At 38.1% G+C, this 26922-nt stretch overlaps 1 protein-coding gene across 1 annotated transcript; it reads right to left on the bottom strand.

Moving 5' to 3' along the window:
• Window positions 1-238: 238 nt before the first annotated feature.
• Window positions 239-17644, bottom strand: SPATA48 (spermatogenesis associated 48). Its single transcript, XM_039569503.1, is given in 6 exon segments — window positions 239-350; window positions 10304-10408; window positions 10948-10986; window positions 17189-17465; window positions 17468-17572; window positions 17575-17644. Coding segments are annotated over 6 exon segments (708 nt in total).
• Between the last annotated feature and the right edge of the window lie 9278 nt (window positions 17645-26922).

The following is a 26922-nucleotide window of genomic DNA, read 5'->3' as shown; positions in this document are numbered from 1 at the left end:
TAAAAAAAAAAGGTCACCTCCCCAACACATAACTTACCACGTTCCAGAAAAATTCTAAAACCTCAAAAGGACTTCAGATATGCATGATAATAATGTGGTGGGATCCAACCCCAACTGTTCTGTATTTTTTAAGCCAATAAAATGTCATGTCTTACATTTAATTGTTCTTTAACTAAATAAATGCAATTACAATTTTTCCTGTAATTTTTCTGGACAAGCTGAGAAATATAACTCATACCTATCCATGCATTCCTGCAATTACTGGTGGGGCTGTTGATGGAAGATTAGAATTTGCCGGGTGAGTTGCTAACCAATGAACCTTGCCAGTGTATCTAGGAATATTTGGAGTGCTAAAGGAAACAGTTAAAAGGTGGATGGGGGTGGAGAAAGGGTAAACTAAATGACTATAGGATTGAAATTTGACTTATAGGTAAGTACTAGAAAGAATAGGGTTTTTCAAAGATGGATGGGGTAAAATCTCTTCATAATAAAATGAGAAGTTCTTAGAATGTATAAACTGTCATAGCTTCTTTAAGGTCAGGGAAACAACTTTATGATGATCTAGCTGATGATTTGGGCCAAAATCTCTGGTTAGACATTGTAAAGGTGAGCTCTTTAGAGACTTTTTTTCAATTTGTTTAGGTTTAGTATCTGTATGATATTCATGATTAGAAGCAACATTTAATCACAAAGAAGAAATGAAGTCAAAGAGTTTGCATAGAGAGCAAAATCAAGGAAGTATTCTTTTAAAATGTTATACAGATTTAGCTCATGTTTAGTTTCCAGCTTCAAATATAGAATTTACATAACAGACTTTAGGGCAACAGGTGTAATTTCTCATGGGCTAAAACATAAGTGATTTCCCAAATTATTCTAAGGTGCTCTAAATTTCCCCTAGAATATATTAAGGGGTAGTATTAACAATGCTGCTTAGACACACCAACTTAAATTCTAGTGTGAGTGCACCAGGGAACTGAGACAGTATGTGCCACATCTTGGAAAACTAAAGCCTTTTGTTAATTCCAATGCTGTTTTAATGTGAAAATGAAAAACAGAGTTCCTTAAAGAGATGGAGTAAAAAAACTACTTATCTGAAGCAGCACAAAGAAAATTTTGATGACAGTTGCTGCAAGAGGAAGCAGAGATGGACAAAATTAAAGGAAAAAATAGGTACTAATATGAATTCAGATAATCCATGAGTATTAGAAATAAAACAATATAAACCTCCAATATAGTACCTTTTTTTTGCAACTCAAAGTTTTTCAGAGAATATCATCAATATTGTTCTGTATTGACATCTCAAAGTAGGACACTGTTGAATTATACAATTATACATAAGACACACATGAATTATATATAAACATCCAGACTGCCCATACACATGGAAATAAAGGCTCACAACAAGCTGTTTCATCTGCTGAATCAACTAAATATTTGGGATTATACACCTTGCCTCCATTAGCCCTTTGTGGGTCTTCACACCATGTAACTGATAAAAGTGCCTCTTTTCAAACAATTTCTGGGGTACTCTTTGTTTCCCCTGTATTCTGTGTAAAATAAACAGTTTCTTCAATTATAAAGTGCATAAATTTACTAGTATCATGCAGCTGATGAGCTCCTTCTCCACAACTAAGTTCAGCACAGGATGCAAAAACGGACACATGTGAGACATGCAGTTTATCAGACTTTGTGTATCTCTGACTTTTGTAGTGGGAAACTTGGCTCTGAAATTCCTCACCAGAATAGCAGAGGTAATGACAAAATGCTGTATCTACCTACCAGAGTTATAACACAGGACCCTGAGTAAACTGTATTTGCCATGGGAGCATTGTACCCACAGTTAGCAGAAGGACCATCTAATTCTCTTAGTTTGGAGTAACCTTGCACTTACCTGTACGTTCATCCACTGCTACACTCCCTGGGCCATGCTCCAGTCTACGACTCTCCAGAGAAGATGGCTTTGTAGAGCCAGTACAGAGATTTTATAGCACTTGGGAAGCTGTTGCCTATAGAGAATCACTAAGTAGTTGTTTGGGCAAGGAACAAATTTGCTCTCTGTCCTGACAGCAGCTGTGCAGGGGCAACAAGTAGGCTTGAAAATCTTTTACAGTTATAGAACATGTTTCCAGAATTGGCCAAAATGGCTTGCATTCAAATTTGCTTTTTCATGTCAAAGTAGACAACTGTTAGGTTACGTGCACATTAGGTGACTGTAGAAAATTCTATCTGTATCTCAAGATCCCACCAAGGATCCACCAATGGATATTGGGTGGTTGTGACTGTAAGCACATGCATTCATCCAAAACTGAAAATATACATGATGCCACTTTGAAGGACTCAGTAAAACTGTGAACCAGTTTTATTACCCTGGTGATAGGCTACATACCAAGATACATCTCTCACATGTCGTGAAATTCCAGTGATTTGCTTGGAAGTGTACAGGCATCACAAAGAGAAGTAGATGACAACAAGAAGTACAATATTAGCTTGCAACATTTTATAAGTCTATTTGAAGTTAAATTGCTCAATAACTATACAACTGTGAGGTGTCTCACTGATAAAATCTCCTAACCTTTAAAACTTGCAAAAGTAGAAGAAAAGACAAAAGCATCATAAATGGGCAAACATGACCCAAAAGTCTATCTGAGAGATGACCCAAGATGAAGACTTATTCTAGACTGTTTGTTAGAAACGACTGACAGAAGTTGTTACATTCATAATATGTGGGGTGGAAGTGGATCTGAAAAAGAAGAGAAGTGAGCAGAGAGAAGCTAAAGGTACCAGGAAAGTAAGCAAGGTTACACTACAGTAAAGCAGCTGCTCTCCTGGGAACCGGCAGAGAAGATGCAAAACTGTGCTGCGGTTATGTAGGTGATAAAGCAGAAGAAGCTGAGGTTAAAAAAGTACCCCTTTGTGTTTTTGTTTTTTTGGATCATGCTGTCTAGCTCTTGTGTGCTTTCTCTGATGAGCTGCTAACCCGTGTTGAAGAAGAAAACAACTAAGTGCCAGCCTACCACTGGGCAACACACAAAACTACAAAACTCCTCAGTGGTTATGCTGCCGTCATCAAGCTTTCTTTCTGTAACCATGACATCTTTCTTGTTCTTACACTTCCTTGTTATCATCCTAGCAGCTCTTAGGCCCAACAGTAACAAACATATAGTGCTGATAGTTTAATCTGTGCAGACACTAAGATTTTTCGAGTGAATTGTACTGATTCTGAGTGCCTCTGCTTTGTATGTCCAAAGAATCGCTGAGGTTGGAAAGGACCTCTAAGAATCATCAAGTTCATTGTTAACCCAGGACTTCCAAGCCCACCACTAAACCGTGTCCCCATGTGCCACATCAACACATCTTTCAAATGCCTCCAGGGATGGTGACTCCACCACTTCCCTGGGTGGCCATTTTGTCTTGTCCTATTGCTTGTTACCTGGGAGAAGAGACTGACCCCCACCTGGCTTTTGGGTAGCTGTAGAGAGTCATAAGGTCCCCCCTGAGCTTCGTTTTCTCCAGGCTAAACAACTCCACCTCCCTCAGCTGCTCCTCATTAGACTTGGTGCTCCAGACCATTCACCAGCTCCGTTGCCCTTCTCTGGACATGCTCCAGCACCTCAATGTCCTCATGTAGTGAGGGGTACAGAACTGGACAGTGGATTTGCGGTGCAGCCTCACAATATTGAGATATCTTTGTAGATTTTTATTTCCTGGTAATGTTCAGGAAGATCAGTGTGGACTTAATTTAGGAGGCTCTCCATACTGATATTTAGATCTACTTGAGATGCCTTAAGGTATCTGAGATATTGGCTATAATATATTGTTCAAAAGCAGCAGCTGGAAGGGATGATCTAGAGTGCCTCCAGGGTATTGGATGCCCAGGTTTGCCATGTAAATTCCACATCCCCTGTTTATATGGGAGTGAAATCTAGATTCCCCCAAGTAATCTGTAATTATTGAAAACTTGGATCTAGCACTTCAGCTTGAGCAATGGAGGTATCCAAGATTTTTGTGCAAAAATTCTGTCTAGTGAAAGCTACCTGGTAGATTCTTACCTTCCATTTACAAGCAAAGAGTTCCAAACATCTTACTTTCTTATAAACACTCCTGTATAAATGCAATAGAACTAAATCACCATATGAAGTCATTATCTAGCTCTTTTCATTATTGCAATTATAAAATAGGCCTCTCATATCTCACTCACAGCATATTAGGTTTGCAGCCAGCTTCCACCTCAAAATCCCTTCCAGGAAGACTGACATGTAACACGTTTGTGGCCTTCTACATCCCTTTTGCCTCCATGATCCTATTAGTCAAACAGAACAACCTGTGGTAAAAATGCCTAAGGAATGATCCTATGCCAGGCGATTCATGCATACACTCCCTTGTGCTGTAAAAGAATATACTTAAGAATACTTATGAAGACAAAACAACATGCTTTATGCAGAGCAGAGAATGGGACCGACAGCATTCTGAGTTTCATTTCATACCCATCTCCCTCAGCCATCGAAGCAGGATAGGGAATGGGTACTTATAAATGGATTCAGGGTTCCTGAAAGGATAAAACCATCAAAATGGCAAGTCCCCAAAATATTTTGAATCATGTTGAACTGGAAAATTTTGTTTCTACCATTTCCAACAATTTTTTTCTTCTTTCAAATTTTTCAGTCCCCCTTTGTAGTATGGGGTAATATTTTTCAGACACAATGAAGCATTTCAAGCCAGCAATAAAACCTCATTTGGAAAATGTCAAAGTAGGATATTTCAACACACACTTCCCTCCACAACCCCATGAATGAGTCAAACTGGAGAACCACTAAACAGGCATACATGGTAGACAAGCTGTCAGTTTCTGAAGAAAGAATACTTCGTGAGAAAGCTCTTTGGCAGCCCATGGAAATGACTGTGTAAGGTGAAAGGCAGCAGAGGGTCCTGTTCCCAGTTATTTGTGGCCTGTGAGGTTTCTGTTAACTTGAATTTACAAGGGAATCATGCACGCAGTCAGTTGGAAAATGACTACACTGAAGAAATATGCGAAGTCACTACAGATATACTGTGATAGTAGCATTTTGCTCAACGTGCTTGAGAAACCATGAATAAAGGGTGGTTTCAGAGAATAGCTCTGTGCAAGAACTGCAGGACTTGAAGCAGTTAGGACTTTGTCTTCCTAGAAACTGCATGTTCCCCATTTCAATTGAGTGTTTTTGATCAGATCCTGTTGTCTTCCTCACACACACAACCCCTCTGGCCTTGGACAGGTCACTGTAGCCTTGTCAGTATGAATCTGTCAAAAACCAATATTGTAACTTATTTTACCAGTGTTCTGGCAATGCATTAGTTGATGTTTCAAAAGTGCTACTGAGTAACTCTTCGCAAGAATGCACATGCATTGTGTAAGCACTGCCCTCTACTGTGGACTAGGAACGCTGAGGAATGAGTAGCAAGTTTTGAAAAGCCGACGACTGTCAAATTTTTTACTCAATTGTTGAGGAAGAGGCTTTTATTGTGGAACAAGAAAACATAATCACTGTCCTAACTGCTTTTGTCAAGTGTCAGGAGGCAGGTTACAATAAGCACCACAGTGAAATCAGGACGTTTTTCTGCTGTAATACAAAACCCACGCTAAGGAGAAAAGCACAAGTCAGACATAGGAAATGAACTTGGATTGGTATGAACTGTTGCTTTGTAGTCTGCAATGCACTAAGTGTGCTACTGTTACTGCACTAAGTTCTGCCAGCTCACTAAAGGTGTAAGCAAGCTCTAACAATACCAGGGAGAAGAGTTATGTGTGCCTATCAGACCAGAGCCCTGCCCATGAATGCTACAGAGGAAATCCCCATCACCAGCGTGGGAGGCTTTTTTCCATTGACCCTTAAAACACCTGCAGAATCTAAAATACCACATAGAACATAACCTTTTTTCAGTAGCTTATTGGGGAAGAAGTCAACAACAGAAAAAACTTGGTGGCCATGGGTGAAGTAGAATTATACAAAATAAAATATACAAATAAGGATTTTAAAGAAAAAAAGAACAGAGGATGATTATGTTGGAAATCCATATGATCCAGTAAAAACATTTTATCTACAGTTTTCAGAATTGTTGAGTTCAAAATGCACTTCTGAATAAGAAAGACAATTTTTCAAAGCAGTTGTTAATAACAAGAAACAATGATTTGGGTCATTACTTATTTTCACTTTTTAATAACATGGAACCTCTCAAAAGTACCCAGAGAATTTATCAGTCTGAGCCTTCCTGGAAGTCACTGTAGCTCTGCTGCAAAATTTCCTCTCCTGTGTAACTTACCCAAGGGAGATGAAAACACAATGTTTTTCCAGAATTTGGACTGTCCTCCTCTTTCTTGGTACATATTTGACTTGGAGCAGCAGTTAGACACAGGAGATCAGATTGTGGTGTTTGTGGCCAGATTTTCGCAGGAGCTTAGCGATCAACGTGCACCCAGAATGCGAGTTCTTTCAGAATTCTGGTTTTCATGTGTGGTTGCTGAGCTATTTTTGAAAGCCTGGCTGGCTGCACAAAACATACTCGTTAGCACTCTGTTGCTTACCTACCTAATATATGGGTAGTTATGTGACATATAAAGCCAAATGCTTAATCTCCCACAAATAAACAAATATTACAAGGAAATAATTAATAATCAAACCACTAAGAACAAAGAAAAAATAACCAAGAAAAACAGACACAACCAATTCAGAGTTTAAAGTCTTGTAAAAGAAATCCCAGAGGTCTCAGTTCTGCAAAATATGTGAACAGATTCTCAATCCTATCCCTGTTCAGGAAATCTTGTTAAGCAGATACCTTTAACTCACTGATTCCAATGGAATTTACACTTTGTGGGTTTGAAAAACAAGAATGCAAATACAAGAGAGTTTACAGTCGGCAGATAAGTAGAGAAGGTAGGAAAACAAAACTGAAGAAAAAGAAAATATGCACAAAAAATCGGTACATTTCAAAATACCACAAAAGCCATTAGAGCCACTGGGCAAATGTTATCCATTAAACCTAAAACAATCACACAAGCAACACACATTGAAAATTTAAAAAAAGCATCAATACATTCAACTTGGAACCTCATTCATTAGTGGTGTAAAAAGAAAAGATTCAAGCCTACACCATGTGTGTTCTGAAAATGTAGTCCACTCAGCGAAGCACTGAGCTGTAAATTGAGGTCATAAGTTTTATAAAAAAATTTATAAGATCTGTTGGTGAAAGAGGACTGCATCAGAGAGAGATTTTCACAGTGCTCTTTCACAACAGCTTCCTAATTTTTTGACTATCACTTTCTAAAAAAAAGTTATTTCTATGTTACCCTTGGCAAAGAAATGGTAGAAGATTCCAGCCTTTAGGCATACATTGCAACATATCTGGGGATGAAAGAGAGCAACAAGCTCATTCTAAAGCAAATTCAGGAGTGCATATACAAACCATGGATATTAAGAATGATCCTACATTCCAGGGATGCAACAGACCTCAAGAGATCATGCCATTCATGACCTTCTCCGAAGACAGGTTTTAACGAAAGCCTGGAAGAAAATGAGAAAAACTGAATTATGATCCAGGATTTTTGGTCAAGTGCAAAGATGAAGAGTCTGACCTGAATAGTACATCCATAGCTCTCTTTGGGCAATTCTCACTGATCATCCTAGACTGCCACCAGATTACAAACATAGTTATTAAAAAATTCATATTAATAAATTTAGCACTTCTAGGTGAATCACAACATTTATGACATGGCTTTTTACATGTGCTGAAGGCTCCCATACATATTCCACGTCTGAACCACTGAGAAAAATGGGATAACACATGACTAAGATTCCTAATTTTTCACTTGCCTTTCAGCCAAATTTTTAAGAACTATGACCACCACTGTGTCCTAATTAATATTATATGAAACCGAGTTTGAGCACAGCACCATTTTAAAGACAAGAGTCGAGTTAAAAAAATAGCACATGTTTGGGCTCAGGATATATGAAGTTTCATTCCTAACTATGCTACAGATTCCCAATGGGAATTTGGTGAATGACCTTATCACACTGCACCTGGACTTATGTCTGTAAAGCTTCCAAATTGCATGGTAAGGACTTCAGAATACTATCTAGAGTGCTGGATATATGCACAGCAGCTCTTCACAATGCTGATCTTATATTAGGGGCTTTTAGGCTCAATTACAGCACAGGTCAAGACTTTTATCTTTTTTCTAATTCCTTAAGAAAAAAAGAAGAAAAACAGAAGATGGTTTCCTGTTCTGCCAAAAGGAAGAGAGGGTGGGTGCAAGGCTAACATACAAAACATGCCCAGGTTCACCACTCTTCCTGTTTGTCTCTGCAGCTACATGACAGATGACTCTTAGTTACTTTCACCTTTGCTAATAATTTGAATGGCAACCACTTTCTTGCATGCTTTGGGGAAGAACAGTGTCTCACTCTGGAGTAATGCCCGGGCACTGATGCTGTTGCCCAAGTGCTACAGGCAGGAAGTGCAGCTGCTGCTCCATGAGAGTGAAAGTAACTATTTACAAAGAGATTTTTACACTTTATAGTTACAAATCATATTTAGGCTTCTCAATCCAAAGTATGTATCTGACTTTTCAAGGATTTTGGTGTGAGTTTAAAGGCCATTATACCTTTACATATCTTTCCGAAACTACTGTCAAACACACAAAGTGAGAAAAACAAATTATAGGCCAAGTTTTATGCCTTCTGACTTTCTTCTTTCTTCTTCTCAAAATCATAGCAACCTTGATGCCTGACAGTCATGGACAGACAATAAGTGTGAAAAACTTAATAAAATTTTCCAGATGGAATTGAGTTTTTCACAATTGACTTTTTGAGCTTTGAGATGTAAGAATCTTTTAAATCTCAGAGATCTGGATCTCCTTGTTGCCAGAAATCAATGAAACCCATAGCCTCACTCACTAAAACCCAGAAAAATGAGATGCAGCATTCCAGAGAAGGCAGTACAGAAGCAGTTGCTCAAACTTATAAATCCTCCACATGATGCAAATAGTCCCAGATAGGATGTCTGCCTGCAGCAGAGTGCACACATCTGCTTCTCTTCTTCGAAGCTCCACCATAACAGCAGTATAACCTAGCAGAACTAAGGGTTAACAGCTCTCTAATTTCACTGCAACTCAGACATCTCTGTTCAGCACTATGTTGTATTTTGTATGTGCTGTATTTTGAAAGCACATTCATTTCTCAATAACCATTTTATAATATTTTATGTTATTATTCAAGCAGAAAAGTTAGATGCAGACTCTGAGAAACCAGATCACTTATGCAGAAGGTGGAATAAAACAATCAGAATGGTGCATTATGTCATAAAAGCTTGGCATTAATAGGCTCAGCTGCAGTAATATGAGTCAAATGTGATGACCTTACAATCCTTATTAGCACCTTACTTTGCCTGTGAACCTGCTGCTGTGTGAAGAATGATGTGCTGTTCCCCATACGTGTGACAGCATGTGATGCACTGCAAAAGGATATACATTCACCCTAGAATGGAAGTAAGAAACATAAATTAACAGATCGAAGCTGTAGCTCAGAAATTCCAGCTACTCACAAGGCAGCTCCCAACAACCAGGAATGTTTAGCACATACTCCAACATAAGTGAGTAAGGCCCAGCATCACGTTTTGTCTTTAGAACAGAGAGGACAATATTTCTACAGCTTCTGACCCTCCTCTTTACTCAGTGAAATATCCTTTCTGTAGTTTCCTCACAAATGCAAACTGAGCAAGACCATTCCAAGGACACACAGGAAAGGCTGATGCAAAGAGAAATTCTGGTTTAAATAAACAGAACTTTTTTTCCTCTTTTGTTTTATTATTTTAATTCTTACTATTAACCTGTTACTTTTACCATTTTCCTTTCTCAAAAGTTTGCAAATAAACACTTAATATCAGCTCAAGCTACTAAAGACTGGTTTAGGAAAGGCTTAAAGTGAAAACCTTCAAATTTCAAAGTTCGTGATCTAGCTAAAAGTATAGTGTTCCTAATAGCATTCAGGGAACTTTTGCATGCACACTCAAAGGCCATCTAGTGACAAATGTTAACAATCACACCCTTTTAACATGGAAATATTCAAGTCATACTACCCATCAAACATGCAACAGACCTGTTCATTAATACTTAAGAACAGGAAGCATTTGAAGAATGAAAGTATGGTATAGTTTGAAAATAAACACATTTCCATTCTTTTCACCCAAGATCAGATTTTTAACTGTTTTGTCCCCTTTTCGAGAAACAAGAACTCAAGAGGCAGTACCACAACCATGCTAATAAGTGAAACACTCTGCCATGCTTGTGTAGTGAGGCTTTGAAGTTAGCACATGGTTAAGTGGGACTAAGTCTACACTGGCACTGTCTTCAAAATTTACTGCACCAACACAGCAGATAGAAAGTAAATCAAAGATATGTACATTATTCATAAGACAGCTGGTGGAGGCAGCTGAACCGTACACTGCACGCTCCAAAGTTCTAGTTATTTATTAAAATGGTTCACAAGAAAAAACCACAGAGCTGAATGGCCCTGTGTGCTTGGCATGTCCCAAGATGAAAACAATCATCTGCTGAACTTGCAGCACATAGCAAATGACAGCTCTAATACATATGTGCTGAGAGGAGGCTTGGGAAAAAAGGGAAATAAGATAGAAATGTGTCATCTCTCATCCTTTTGGCTATACTTATGATCAGACTGGGATACTCTTACAAAGAGGACATAATAGATTCTGATTTTTAGTTTACAGGTAAAAAGTTGAAGATACCCACAAGCAAAGGAGACTCAGCATATGCTCTCCTTTGGCACCAGAAAATGCCTTAATATTAGATACCATAGTCCAGCTACAATTCTTGTTTCAGAAAATGAGAGAGGAACTGCTTGAGCTTAATCAAAAATGCAGAAAGTTGAAACAACCCAGGGACATCGTACTTACATGTACAAAGGGATATGACAGGTTTGAGAGATTTGTCTTACACTGTTAAAGCCAAAATGGATCAATAATTTTTTTTTTTTTTTTTTGGCCAGACAGAACAGACTGATAGAATATTTATGAGGTCCCAAAAGACAGGTGGTGACAGGTCAAAGTTTTGCTCTTGCAATAATGCAGTGCTCATTTGAATTTGGTAAAAGACCATGGCAAATGATTAGTTTGGCATATATGCTAAATGAACCAGCTCAGCAAGCAGAATCCTATCTTTTAATCTCTTCTGATACTAGGACTTCAGTAAATTTCATAGGACAGTATAAGCAAGCCTTCTTTAAAAATTAACTACTTCCCTTCTTGCAATACTTATTTAATTCAGTTCTTGAGAACTCAGGAAAATTTAACATCAGGTCTGAGTTTCTCTCTTGGTCTGTCCCTGCAAGCAACTCTCACCATCCGCAACTGTATATTCCCTTGAAAGAGCGTCATTCAAGAAACCATGATAGCATTTTCTATCTATCTATCTATCTCTCTATCTATCTTGCTTTTCTTCCACCCTGCTGAGGTACCTGTCTCTCCCATTGTATGCCTGACTGTGCCCAGTAACTCACCTACCCACTGAGTTTGCCTGAGAAAACCTTCTGGCTCATGATCTGGAAAGAAGACATGTTCTTATTTCTCTATCCTACTTTAACCAACTTTTCTTTTCTTGTCTCAACTTGGCTCTTGTTTGACCCCTTTTAACACTTCTGTGGCCCTTTACTGGACTCATCCAAAATGCTCCACTCTGAGATAGATTTGAACAGGTGAAATACAGAGTAAATAAAAGACACCAATGCAGAAGTGATTGTTTTGGACAGGCAGCAAAAAACCCCTTGAGTTTGTGCGTGGGTATGATTACTGTGGTGTTTTCATAAATGTCATGTCTTAACACAAACATCAGATGTACGGAATCATGACAGTCATTCCCTTTACAGGTTTCTTCTGTTCTGCTTTTTATATTTAACTCTCTCACAGGAGAAGCATGCAGAACATATTTTTCATGTATGTATTAACTGAATATCTTAACTTCTATAGTTATAGAATGCTACCAAATTTAGTATTTTGAAATATTTAACTGTACACAGACTTCATAAAGGAAATGTTCAGACAACTCCAGTATTCACAAAACCTGAAATTTACAAATCACCAGATCTCCGGGGAGAGGTAAAAGATCCTGTCTGAAATCTGTCCCAGAAGCCTCCAACAACCTAAAATCATAATTACATGCTCCTTGTAGGAAACATTGGCTAATTAATCTGACTTAATAGTTTTTTCATGCAGCAATCAAAACCAATTGCAGGACTGAATTTTAGTTTATTAAAAATAATAATTATTACAGTTAATAATCACAAGTAAACTAACTTAATGTGAGCCCAGCAGCTGTTTATGCCAAATACAAGATTTTCAGATAACTCTTCCAGATGCTTTCACTTGATTCCTTGGTTACTTATTCAATTTTTCTTTGTATGTGGAAGTTAAATATAACCTATTACCATTATTTCTTGTCTCTCTTTTAGTCTTTTGAAAGAAAAGGCTACTAATGACCCCCTGAAAACTACTTGCAACTAAGCATAAACCCCACCAGTTTGTGTTGGAGAGGACATGCATAATAAGCAACAGAAAAAAACCTAAGTTGTTGAATAAAGAAAGAATCACTCTGCTGTTGGGCAAGTGAAAAGCAAATGCAAAGTGAAATATAACTGTAGGGATGATGAATAATCTAACCCTTAGTGAAACCACCGTTGTTTTGTTCAATGGCACTCAACCTTAACGGGATTATTTCAAGTTTTTTACATTATTTCCAGATAACCTATTAGCTTATTAGGCAGATTGCTATTTCACATGTCATTGTTTTATGAGTATTTAATAGCACAGATATTTTTGAGCACACTGTAGGCTATTTTTTCACAGAATCACAGAATAATCTGAGTTGGAAGGGACCCACAAGGATCACTGAGTCCAACTCCTGGCCCTGCACAGGACCATCCTCAGGAGTCACACCCTGTGCCTGAGAGCATTGTCCAAACACTTCTTGAACTGTGTCAGACTGGTGCTGTGACCACTTTCCTGGGGAGCTGTTCCAGTGCCCAAACACCCTCTGGGTGAAGAACCTTTATCTAATTATCCAACCTAAACCACCCCTGATGCAACTTCCCTGAGGTCCTGTCCCTGGTCACCACAGAGAAGAGATCAGTGTCTGCCCCTCCTCTTCCCCTCATGAGGAAGTTGTAACTGCAATGAGGTCTCCCCTCAGTCTCCTCCAGGCTGAATAGACCAAGTGACCTCAGCTACTCTTCATACATCTTCCCCTCCAGGCTCTTCACCATCTTTGGATGCTCTCCAATAGTTTAATGTCTTTTTTAAATTGTGGCGCCCAAAACTGCCCCCAGCACTCGAGGTGAGGCTGCCCCAGTGCAGAGCAGAGCAGGACAATCCCCTCCCTTGCCCAGCTGGTGATGCTGTGCCTGATGCCCCCAGGACACACTTGGCCCTCCTGGCTGCCAGGGCACTGCTGACTCATGTTCAACTTGCCATTGACCAGGACCCCCATGTTACTTTCCATGGCACTACTTTCCAGATTCTCATTCCCCAGGCTGTCCGTACAACCAGAGGGCAGAATCCATCACTTCCCCCTTTTGAACTTCATATGGCTGGTGATTGTCCAGCCCTCTAATTTGTCAGGGTCTGAATGTCCTTAAATAGTTCATTTGTTGTTGTTCAAGTTGCACTTTTTTTTTGTTTTACTTTATATGTTGTTGCCTCTGATTAAACTTTCTTCTTTCTCTTTCTACACGCAGGTCAAAAGTTTTAACTCACTAAGTACCTAAGCACTGCCTACGGTAATTTTCTATCATTATTTGAAATGTAGAAGAAGCTGAAATCCTTCCTTGATATACCTCTCACTCAATGTGCTGCTTAACACTGCATTACTCCTCGATGATTACTTCTCCAGAGTAGTGATTACTCCGGAGAAAATGCTACTGCTTCAGCCTTTCAGCAGGAACTCTTCCTGCACAGAGGCTACAGGGAAATGAGTATAATCTGACCACAATTATTTCAGTAAATTCTGCATAAAATTCTTCAACTGAGCCTCTTAAAGAAACAGTAGAAGAAAGATAAGACCTTCACATGGATAAATAATTGGTTAGATGATCAGAGATCGAAGGAAGGGACAAATTATCAGATTTCCAGGTGGATAGAGATCACTGGTAGCGAGACCTTCAGATAACCCATCTGGGCCTAGGACATTTTTGCCTAACATATTCACAAATTATCTGGAAGTAGAGAGTTGGAGTGTAAGTGATGTGCTCAAAGAGCAAATGTATATATTCATAAAGGCAAATCTGTGAATCCATGACTATTAATTAGAAACACATCATCTCCTGGACACGAATCCCTGATCAACAAATCATCACATGATAGGAAAATATTTGGAGGAAGGATGATGACGTTATTAACTATCCACAGTCTTGGATGAAATACTGGACTAGGTGGGCTTTTGGAGAAATCCAAAAATCTAGTACTAGCATGAGTTAACTACTTATTTATTTAAAAAATGGTTACAAGAAGTCTATAAGTAAACTCTATAGTATTCCCCATTTTCCAGCTTTGGAGAAAACTGTGTCTACAGATGTATTAGCTCCCAGCAGGGACAAGAAGTCATCTCTGTTCCTTATCAGACTTGTCAGACAACCTGGTTAGTTCTGCAATCCCCATAAACTTTGTGTTAAGGCCTACGAATAGAATAATATCTACAAACTGGACAGGGGGACTTCATCACCAGGTCCCCAGTACAAATACACCTGTATGGTCAAATTCTGAGGTCCTCCTCCTCCTAACCACTGCAAAGAAAACTTGAGACCACAGAGAAAAGGGTAGAAAATTCTGTTGTCATGTGAGTGAGAGAAGCGGACTCCACAGGCAAACATTGTCAAGGCCTGGTCTTGTAGCACCTCCCCTATACAGACTGAGAACACATGGAGAATAGCTCCTCAGCTGTCATCCTTTCTCTGGCAGGCTCTGATTCTCCAGTCTTAGAACGACCTTCATCATCAGCTCCTCACATTTGCTTTGCTATTACAGAGCTTCACTGAGTTTGCTTCGGTCAGCAGATGCAAAGGACTGCTAGAGAAGTTCAAAGTCGTGGACTGCCAAAGCCATGGTGTTATATCTTCTCACAATAGAGAAGCTCCTGTCTGCTGCAGATTTTTATACACCACAGCTCATCTGTCTCAAAGGCTGCTTCTGTCTCTTTTTTTTTACATTCATCCCAGACACAGTGGAGAAAGTGACTGTAGAATTTGCTTGCAAAATGCTTGACTGATGTCTCTTTCAGCACAGCTTCCCCAAACAACTTAGCTGTGGAATGTCTTGGGACTGGTATCTAGAAAGGTTAGCAACTTACATCACATGCCTGCAGGCTGGTGGCTGGGCTCTGAATCATACAGCTAAAATCTGGAATTTGTTTATGCAGTCTCATTAAAAATAGTACCTAAAAACTCATCTGCTTTTTATATTGATATTTACACATTTGTAGTTAATACCTCAGCATCATAGGAAAACTTGTAAATGCATTCTAGGTTTGGAAGAGCACTTACACCACTTCCTTAAGAAATTTATGCTGAACTATATCTGTTTCAAGGTTTGTCCCTAGATTCAGTTTGACTTTCCCTGACAACTTCAGTGGAGTCAGCATTTCAGTCTAACAGTGAACTTTCCCCAACAGAATAACACCAGAAAGCCATCAGACAGTTTCTATCTGCCTCTTGGAACTACTGTCCATTTCAGATCACTTTCTTCACTGTAACCCAGATTACTGACTTGATGGCATCTTGTCTGTGTTCTTTTCAAGTGTGTCTCTATGTGCCAGAGTATCTCTGTCTCTGCCTGCTTTTCTTTGCATTGGGAAAATTAATGGGCAGATAGAATTGCTTATCTCAAATCTTCTTTCTCCTTCACTTTCCCAGAGGCTTGCAGAAAAAACCAGCTGAACAGTTCTGACTGATGTCTGGGGTCTAATTTTCATATGTAAATGAAGAACACAGTAAATGAGAAAGAAGAGTGAAAATTACATGGTATGGGCAAGAAAAAAAAAGGAAAAATATGTATTCTATTAGTCTATATTTATTCCTTGTGGTTTCTTGGGTTCTTTAGGGTTCTATCACATGGCTGCAGTAAGCAGAAAGTGATTTAAAATGCAAAGTTTGAAGACAGAAACTGGGAACTAAAACCACTGCCAGAATTTATGGCTCTTAGAGACTTTTTGGTGACAATAACGTGTAAAATATTGCTAACTGTGCAGTAACTGCTCTACTTAATAGCAAAATGGAACTAGGAGTTTATTTACATTTCTCTGTCATCTTCTAAGAAATGCCTCCCCTCATCTATGAGTGTGTAGCATGAGATACCATAAAATTTCGTTCTAGCTGTAATCAGCATTTCTCTATGAAAATCACTGAAATTAACATCAAACATATTGCTTATTGCTAATTATGTCTATCCTTAGAAGCCCTGGGCAGGTATTTCTGCTTTCCACAATTTTTATGAGAAAATTTTGAAACAATCAAGACAATTTTACTTCATGTTATAAGGAGTGAATTTCCATTTTAATGCTACAATCATAACAAAATGATCAGACTTAAATTTATGTGTAAGACATTGATATAAAATAAGAGGGTAATATGATACTTTGACCAATATGTGATGGCAGTATTGAAGAATTTCTGTTCTCTGATCAACTAGACACTGGAACAGGTGTCTAAATGTGCTGCACCACAACTTGTCAGGAAATGCTAAAATACACAGAAATATCCAGGGGATTTCCTGACTTTGGAGTGATTTGGGTTTCTTGGTTTGCATTAAAGTAGGTGTTCATTAGAACTATGATAAATAACTTCACAATTTACATAAATAAAATTTTAAAAAACATTTAGTACCTTCACAGTTGTTTTGGGGTTTTTTTAGCATTAGAATTCTCATTGGAATCTTATGACTGGTACCTCTTTGCTACAGCAGGGACAATGACTCATACAAACACTCTACTGCAGTTGTTATTTTCAGTTCAAATATCTGGGACAAATATACTTTAAAAGGTCGTTCCTTTAGGACCCTGGGGAATGGAGTTCAGAAACTCATTTTATTTATTTGTTAAGCACCACCAATTTCTTTGGTGATTAAAAAAAAACTAATTTGCTTTATGTCTGAGTCATACCCTGGACTTCCACTTTCTGTCCCGGCTGGTTTCCTCCAGGAGGTCTCCCGTGGCCAGGCTGGGCTCTCTCTCCTGTGATGGGGACACTGGTGAGGCTTCCTATCGCTGTAGTCTACCTGAGATTCAGTAGCTCTTCCAACACTTGGCTGCTGTTCAGCATCTGCTGCTGGACTCACAAAACCTGAGCAGGGATCTACTAAAGACACAACATCCTGGTGTGGAAATAAAGGGTAATTTGCCACTACTGGAGGAGTGAATAGATAGAATTTAAGGAAATATTTACTGTTTTCTCTTCAAAGCTGACAAAACCATGATTGCTCTCAAGACCCCTCAAACCAGGCATGCATATCTTCTTCAACAGGCTTGGATACTGTTGGTGATCATGTTGTAAACTGGTTCAACTGACAAGGCAGACTTTTCAAAGGCACTTGCCTGCCTTTCAGGTCCATCAGTCATTCTCTTCTATTGTCCTTTTTGCGGCAGTAAACTTAAAAGATGCAACTTGCTTCTGTTTTTCCAAGATTCTGAAGTTCCAGCCAATAAATCACAGTAAAACTAGAGGTCATTCTCCAGAAAAAACAGTGCATAGCACTGCATTGCAGCTGTTTATCTGCTGAATTCTTTCCTGAAAAAAGACATATCAAGTATGGTACAAAAAGAAGAGGGGCAGTGAATGCTCAGATTTTTTCTGTTGCTTGGTAATGATGGGAAACACCTCATAATGAAATTTCTCCTGATATGAAACTTAGTTCATGCCTACCACTGTAATGTAGTCCTTCGAGTGGACACACATGACAAATTGTAGTGACAGCTGAGAATGTCTTATATGCAGTATGGGCACTGCAAGGCTAAGGCAACACACTGAAAACACAGAATTCAGTCTGATACATCCTGTGCCTGCTTTCTATCATAACTGTACATTCATCTGAGTGAAAAGAAACTTCCAAAATTTGACTCCTACCAGTAACAAGCCTTTAAAATGACATACTGGTGTCTAAGTCTATTGACACTCAGTAATTTCCATACCAAATATAATCAGTTTAACACTAGAAATTACATTCAGTGGTGCAGATTGACTTTTTCCTGCATGCCTTCTTACCTCCTCCTGGAAAGCTTTAGAAAGAGATGACAGGAGAGGTAAAGACATGGGACCCAGGTAAGGCACAGGATGGAAGACATCACAAGAATGACTCATGTTTTGTTGCATTCATTTTGTAAAGTGAAATGCAATTTAAACTGTCTTGGATTTTGTTGACAGGGTTCTATCCAGTTTATCCTGGTAAGTGAATCTGCCAAGGAAGGCTGAATTATTTCTACTGTCAACATTCTGAAGCGATCTGTGCCTAAAGAAGCACACGGATGAGTTGGTCATGTGTCCAAGCTAGTCCTCTCTGCTACCTCTGCCTTTTAATTTGCTTCAGGATTCCTGTGGATCATTCTTCTTGATTCTTTTGACATAAACAGCTGCTTTCATTCTCTGGAAAAGCAACAATATCCCAAATCTTCCAATAAAGTGATATTTTTCTGTCAGACTTTATTTGCTTCCCAGCTAACTGCTCATGTCTCACCCCTCTTCCCCCTCCCTCCACCTTTCAAAAAAACCCCTTCTCTTCTCCACTACAGATTCTAAATACTCGAATGCCACAGGAACATACAAATGTCCTCGGATTCCAGGCATCAATTGCCTTTTTTTTTGTAGCAGCGCAATGAGAACGGAGCAGCAGAGCTGTGGGTGCCCACGGCAGTGTCTGGTCCAGCACAGCTCTTTAGCTCTGCAGCCGAAACTTCCTTGGTCGCTTGTTTTTTTTCGGAACAGCTGCAGGGAGCACGAGGCCGGCTCCCCGTGCCTCCGGCCGGGTGCAGTCGGCGCTGCCGCAAGCCCGGCTGCTTCAGAGGAGCTGCCCCTGGAGCGGGCGGGGATTGGGATTAAACCCAGCCGCGGGACGATTTCGGATGGCGCCGCGGCAGCAACAGCAGCAGATGTTTCCCTGGGGTTTGAGGATGTGAAAGCCTCTTCTCCCCTCCCCTCCCTTCCCTGCTTTCACCCGAGATGCAAGCGCAGAGCTGGGCACGGCGGCCGGGAAAGCCCCACCGCCGCCTCCGCCTCGGCAGCTCCAGGGCAGGGAACCACGACGTGCCCCGAGGTGCCGCCTCTCGGCCCACCGCCGCCTCCTCCTCCTCCTCCTCCTCCTCCTCCTCCTCCTCCTCCTCCTCCTCCTCCTCCTACTCCTCCCCTCCTCCTCGTCCTCCCCGTCCTCGTCGTCCTCCTCCTTCGCCTCCCCACCCTCCTGCAAACAGCCCAAGCAACCTGTTCCAATGCCTGACCGCCCCTTAGTGAAGACATTCTTCCTGGCATCCGATCTAAACCTCCCTGGCGCCGCTTGAGGCCGTTTCCTCTGCTCCTGTCGCTGGTTCCTTGGGAGCGCCCTCTCTGCAGCCCGGCAGTTTTGTGCTGCTGTCTGGGACATGCTGTTCCACAGAGCGGGAGCTTTCCCCCTGGAGGTTTTGTGTTACACCTGCCAGTGCTTTCTTTACCCATCTACGCTCACCCAGTGGGATCAGACTTCCTTTCCATGTGTGAATTTGCAGATAGATGCAGGAAAAGGAAAGGATTATATAATTTGACTCTTTTTTTCCCCCCCAAAAAATGAGCAGTGAGTGCTAGAGAGAGGGGTGTTTCTCATTCCCATGTGCCAAGGAAGCTTCATGCTGGGGGTAGGGGGAAGAGTCTCTGCCTCCTAGTGAGGTTTTGAAATTTGAACATAGCAAGTTGCTTAGGCTGTCTGGTAGTATTAAGTTAGGTTATTTAATTTGTACATTAGTGTACATATGTGCTGGATTTATTCTATGGTCTGGTTGTGATCAAAGAGGAAGTTCAAAGTTCTGCTCTCTGACGAAAAAGGGAAACCCATATGCAGTATTTTAGTACATAGTCACTAAAACATCAGAGTATTTCTTCTGTCTTTGCATAATAGACATTGCTCCAAAAAGACACTTCAATTTTATTGCACTGGAGTGTTATTAATATAATCTGAGTTTCAGACTGATGTAAAGAAGATGACAATTTTTAATTTTGTTTGGTTGGTTTGTTTAGTTGTTGGTTTAGTTAGTTAGTTTGTTTGGTTTTTGTTGTTGTTATTTATTTACCAATGCTGACAGTTGTAGCATATATATTTTACCTTAAGTGATTAATTAAACTTTTTGAGGACAATGTGGAGCATATTTCCTGAAGTGTCTTAATTACATTTGAGTTTTCTGAGCCATCTGAAGGAAGTTTCCATCTTGCTGAAAAGACATTACATTTTTAAGTTCTGCATGCTATATGATAAGGAAAAGTTTCTTTTTGAACTTATGAAACACGAGTGGCATAATTGTCAGAAAGAAAATATAAAGAGCCACTTGCAAAACATAATATAGTTTGTATCTTGCAGGCTTTTTGTCTAAAGTATTACACTTTAATGAGACAGAATAGAAACTGGAGTTGTTTCTCCTGTATGACTTTAACAAAACAAGTAATAGAAATGGTAATATTTCTGCACAGTACTTACCCTGAATAGGCAGTTTAGAAATGCCAGATGTAATTAAAATACTTGGATCTAGAAAACCACTTGACTATTAGCATGACTGAGAAAAGTAATTTAACTAAGTAGAATTGCTATTTACATAATCTTTTGGTACAGAAATTTCTTTACAAAAACTCTCTCTATAATTACTATAATTACTTTGAAAAAACTTTTAGCAATTAACATAACTTAAATCTTTTTCTATCACTTCATAGATTTTTCATTTCTAAATAAGTGAATTGAAACTATGCCAATTGAACATTATAATAATACAGTATTTTATTAATTAATAAATTGACTGTTTAATTATTTAAGGCTCATCCTAAACTGTTTCCTGCCAATGCAAGATTCAGATTAGATTTAATTTTCTGATAAATTACGGTGAAGATGCTTGATTTTGCAACTCTAATGCTGATTTTAAGGCTAAAAGGTCAGAATAAAATATTTTATGGAACAGTAGAATGTACTTGATGTGAGACTTTAAGGGGGTGAATGGCATTTCCTTTCAACTCAATGGGCATAGGAATAATGTTAATTTGGTCTAATGTACCCTGATTCCTCCTTTGGACAAGAAGTGGGAAGAGACCCCTCTTTACCTGAGGCTGTTGTAACTTCCTCCTCAGGTTTGTTTTTCTGTGAGGGTACAATCCACCTACTATTTCTTATCTTGAATTCAGACTATTCTCCGATATGCAGAACCCCTAAGAAATACAAGAGTTCAATTTCCCTGTGTTTTCTGTACTGCTGCCCAAGTTGATTTTAAATGCATTGAACAGGATGTTAGCATTTTACACTCGAATTTAACTCTTTTGGCTCTTTTGGCCTGTTTCTGTGTCATAAATTAGTAGTAAAGCTGTTGAATTAACTCAGTCTGATTTTAAAGCTGCACAAGGAATCATCAAACAGCAGACATTTTATATGTCAAATGTCCCCTTTGGGGGCGTGTTCATATAAAACTGGGAGGTTTGAGCTTACCCTGGACATGGGAGGGGAATTGCCCCAAAGTTCTATGTGTCTGATAGTGACGTAAACTATATTCTTCCTTTGTGTTCTTCTGCAAAAAGAACTGTTGTTCAGCCTTTGTATAATATCTGTAAGAAGTGCAAGCCAATGAGGAATCAGACCCTATGTATTTCTGTGTATTTGGCTGATTAAAAAACTTAATTAGGGAATTAATTCAGAAATTCATTCTTTTTTTTTCTCAGAAAGTACTGAAACAAAGGATTCTTCCCACTGCTTGTTAAGTACAGGTTCAGACAGAAGAGATGGAATAACATATTTAATGACTTTAAAATGTGGTTTAAGCAGTTCCCTTGTATTTTATTTTCTGTGGCTCTTTCTGTGGGACTTACTGACTTCTTGATACTTTTTTTTTTTTCCCTATGGAAAGGGTGTCTTTAACCTGGTCATATGTACTCTTTAAGCAGAGAGGAGGAATGGGAAAATCATTTATACTAGACAATTCTGCAGGAAGTACCATTTCAATTCCAAAGGAGTTCCAGTAAGAAATCTAAAAGAAAGTTTTGAAAAAATTTTGAAAGACTGCCTCAAATGTGAGGAAAGGAGTGTTTGAGAGTTGGGATTCGTATGTGGACAGGAAGATTTGCCAGGTGAAATGGCTGCTTTGCAAGTGAAATGTGTATGCACATGAAAGAGCATTTAGCCCGACTTTCTCACAATCCAGCACACAATGCCATTGAAGATACTAAGAAAGTAAATCCAGAAGTTCTACAGTATCTTCCTCTGGTAACTGTATTGCTTTCACTTTTTCTAGTTCTTTTAAAATAAACAGTTCAAGAGCTCCATCTTCGGGTTTAAGGTGTTACTGTAAAAAAATATTTCTTCTTCCATTAAGTAGTATCTAAACATCCTGCAAGTTATGTACATCTGCTCATACCTTGTCAGTTTGCAGTGCTTAACATTTCTAGATACATTTATTCCATTGCCTTTTGGTGAACTTCGAATACTCTCTTTTTAATATAGTTGTTTTCAGTTCTTCTTTCATTAACTTACTTGGTTTTGGTGGATTATGTTTTTCCCTTTCAATTATGATACATAAATCAATTTGACAGTTCATAAAATATTTATGGACCATGACAGAAAATAATGGCAGATGGAATTTTAAAACGAGCTGTTTTTCAGGTAGGCTTTGTTATTTGTTAGAAATTACTATGCTTTTATTAAAATCAGAACATATGCTGATTTTTGTCAATGGGGAATCTGTTCATTTTCTTTTGGGAGCATCATTTTAGTGAAAAATTGTGTTTGTGCCAGTGCAGCAGAGTTCTAAAAGACTTAAATATTACAGTGAAAAGATTTTAATCCATTTTATTTTTCAATTAAAAGCCTCTAATTATTCCAGGAAGTATTTGGGGGAAATAAAACATTTGAAAAATTTTGCTCCTCAAACACAGTTGAGAAAGTGGTACATAACAAAAAAATATTATGAAGTAAATTAAACTGTTAATCACAGAAATCCACCATCTATGAGATACTCTTATGAATATCTTCTGTCTCCTTTTTTTTTTCCCTTCTCAAGTAAAGTTTTATTTCTTCCTCCTTTCTAAGTATTTTCGGTGGCATACTCTGTTGACATTCTGAAATCACAAGTACAGGCAGTCCTTTTACCCCAATTTTCTTGTCCTTGGAGCTGGAGAATTTGCCTTGCTTCTGCTTTCCATAACAACACTGTAGAGAGGTACAACTGCAATTTTTATAATAGAAGGGGTGACTTGATGATTACCCATTATTGCTTAAATTATTGCTTCAATCAAGATAAATCAAACTCAAGTTGTGACTCAACACCATCTTTCTTGTTGTCCCCAGAAAATATCTCAATTTATAATCAGTTCATGTGACTATTGTTGCTTTTAGTTTTTGCCCACTGAATCTGAATTAGCAACAAGCACCAATCTGGTGCCACATAATTATTTAGCCTGTCTTCACAAAATAATTGCTACTGATGGTACGTTCAGTATTTTATTGTTGCCTCTTGCATTTGAGACTTTTTCCTCCATTATTATTTACTTTCTTTCTCAGATTTCTTCAAATGAATTAGAAATAACAATGCCTTAATTCCATATAACTCACATTCTTTCCAAGCAGAAGGTGGAGACAAAGAACACAAAATGCTCAGAGGCTAAAAGCTGTCCTCATCTTCCTGCTGGCTTCAGTTCTGTGCCCCTGAAAAGTCTGTCAGAGAACCTCAGATCTGACTTGAACATGAATGCCACCTGAATGAGACTTTGGTTTTCTTCCAGAAATCTTGAATGTCTCACAAAGCTTTGCAATCTTTATACATGTTTTTAATTTCTATTTAAAATAAATGAAATGCAAACTAAAATAGAAAATACCTAACACTTTATTTAATGAAGTAATTAAGAAGGTCACAGTAATGACAGAACCCAAGTTTATTGCTTCATTGATGGTTTATGCATATATTGATTGACATAGGATATTGTAACAAGGCAGCTAAATTGTATCTGCATTTTAGACAGTGCCTATTCCCATTTTTCCCAATATGAACACTCTTAATGTAAAATGTGACAGATCTTTAGTAAAATATTACTATATTTAAAACTAAATCTAAAATTAAATGCTATTTAGAATAAGGGTGTTCTTCAATATCAGACCGTTGGCGTTTTTTGTTGCCATAGTGACTCAGAGTTGTAAAGATATTAAGCAGATATTAACTGAATACCTACTAAAAAACCCCAATTATTAAAGAGTGTAGCTTAACCTAAAGTTTGCTGATTGCTTTTTCTTATAAATTAAGTAGTTGTATTAATATCGTTGTTCTATCTTCCAAGTTCAACTCGCAAAGAGTTTTTAAGTGTGGCACCAAGACAAAACAGCTTAAAAATAGTGGGATGCGTTGTATTCCCACTGTTCTTCTTTACGTATAAAGTAACAAATTCAGTAAAAATATTTTTAAAAGAAAAGGCCCTTCTTTATCAAATCCCTTGTTGCTGAATGGTTTTAAATGGTTTTAAGTGTTTTGATTAATTACAATTCTGTACTGACTGACGTATGCTTAACAAGTCATCCCACAGCATTTTTAAGGGGTTTTTTTTGTATTTTATTGGATTCTTGCTCATAATTTTCATGAAACCAAGATAATTCTTTTCTGTGATTGTTGTAACAATAACAACATTCTGTGTACTCTTCCACCTGTTTATTTTAAAATATTGCTTTCTTCCACTGTAGGTATTCCAACTCCATCTAACTTGTTATGCTCACAGAACCTGAAGCTTAAAGTTTATGCTATATTCTACAAAAAACAAAAAAAAACCAAAAAAGGAAGAGTTAAGAATGTATTGCTTCCTAAGTTGCATGTATCTAACTTTAGAATACAAAGTTATCACTTTATTTTCTCATTAAACAAAACAATTGCTGGAAAATCTGACAGTTAAATTTTTCTCTAAAGGTGAAACAATTATGGGAAATAATTTAAAGATTTCTTTTAGTATTTTATAACATTATTTAACGTTCAATTATGGCTCTGAATGGTATAAAGCTACATCCTACTGGTGTATTTTTTCTCTCTTCTGACTCTGGCACCTATAAATGTGACTACTACTTGAATGGCTCAGCACAATTTGAAAGTTAAAAGGTAAGATTTAAATGTTTTATCCCAACTCTGTTTCTAAACAATTTAGTACTAAGAAAGAATATTTTCACTATCTCTGGGACAGACCATTGTGAGTATACTAGGCTTGGGTCCAGTGTTCTTTTGAGATGCAGGGCAACGTCTTTATTTTCAGGTGTGTTTTAATTTTTTCCCCACCAAAATTTGGTTAAATTCAATCCTGCACTTTTTAAATCCTGCAGTTTTAAAATACCTGACATAAATGCTCTTTTTTTTGAACAGTATCTAATCTAGGGTAAATATTTTTATGATGGAGAAAATATGAAAAAATAAGAACAATAGCAAAGAACTTTAATTAAAGAGTAAGATTTTATTTTGAAAGGAGGAAGAAAAGGTTGTACATATTTTTTTCAGCCTTCATTTTCTATCAGATGCCCTTCTGCATCCTATGATACATGCTTACAAAACAGTCATGGAAATTTACAGTGGTATGATAGAATTTACCACCTTGGCAGGTTATGGTGATAATGACACAATAATCTTGTTACTTATGGATACATAGGGGTTTTTTTCCTATTGCTCTAAGAAAGAACAAAGAGGGCTTGATGAAATAAAAAGAGAGGTGCAACATATAAAATTTTATGCCAATAAACTACTAATTAACCTGCTGGTTAGTAAACTTTGAGAACAAGTATTAAAGATTTGCAATGGAAAATGACTTGGTAAATGCATTAAAATGTAGAATTCATAATTTTCATGCTTCATGGTTAAAAACTGAAACCTGTAAATGGCATTTATTTCCATAGTATAGTACTGTACAATTGAAAATGTAGTTTGCTGTTTTCTGCATTATATAGTGCTGTAAAAAATCTGACTACTAGATGGGATGGACATACCTGTTGATCTTAAGGGTATCAAAATTCTTTTTCAGAAAGGTGCCTCTAATGATGTCATTGTCTGTATATGCTAGCACGGCATGAAAACCCGTGTCTGCTTTTGTTTGATTGCTCATTTTTAGCAGTTGCATAATTATTATGTCAGAAGGATAGAATGGATGCAGATGAGCTGAGTCACTGTTTTAGAGTCACCAGCAACCACATCCTGGTAAATCTGGTAAAAGTCATGTTTCTTCATGGAGTATGTTGGGTTACTTGTACATACGTTGTTTTTCTCAAATAATAAGGAGTGCTTAGAGATAATGACTGGGTCACCAACAGTATTTTTTGAAGTCTGAACATGGAACACAAGTTCTGCTTTTTTGTTTCCTTCTATGTCTCACCCTTTAGTGTAATTTCAATTTTAAAAAGAATAACAAGAGTTATGATTGAATTATAAGCCTGTTTAAACTCTTATTAATTTTACAATTTAGACTGTGAACCATTCATCCTTTTACAAGGCAAATCTTATTCTATTTGCTTTCCTCATAGTCTATACTAGTGTCCATCAGAACTCTGTCCTTGATCTGATATTTTCCTACTACACAATCTGAAACACCATTTATATCATAGTGATTCTTCATTCTTAATCCTCTACGTGCCGACCTTCATGGTAGAGCATCTCTCATTTATGTGATTTCTGTCTAA

Source organism: Corvus cornix, chromosome 2 (genome assembly GCF_000738735.6).
Source record: "Corvus cornix cornix isolate S_Up_H32 chromosome 2, ASM73873v5, whole genome shotgun sequence".
Classification (NCBI taxonomy): Eukaryota; Metazoa; Chordata; class Aves; order Passeriformes; family Corvidae; genus Corvus; species Corvus cornix.
Note: the sequence above shows the minus strand (reverse complement) of the source record. Positions and strands in the feature narration are given on the sequence as shown.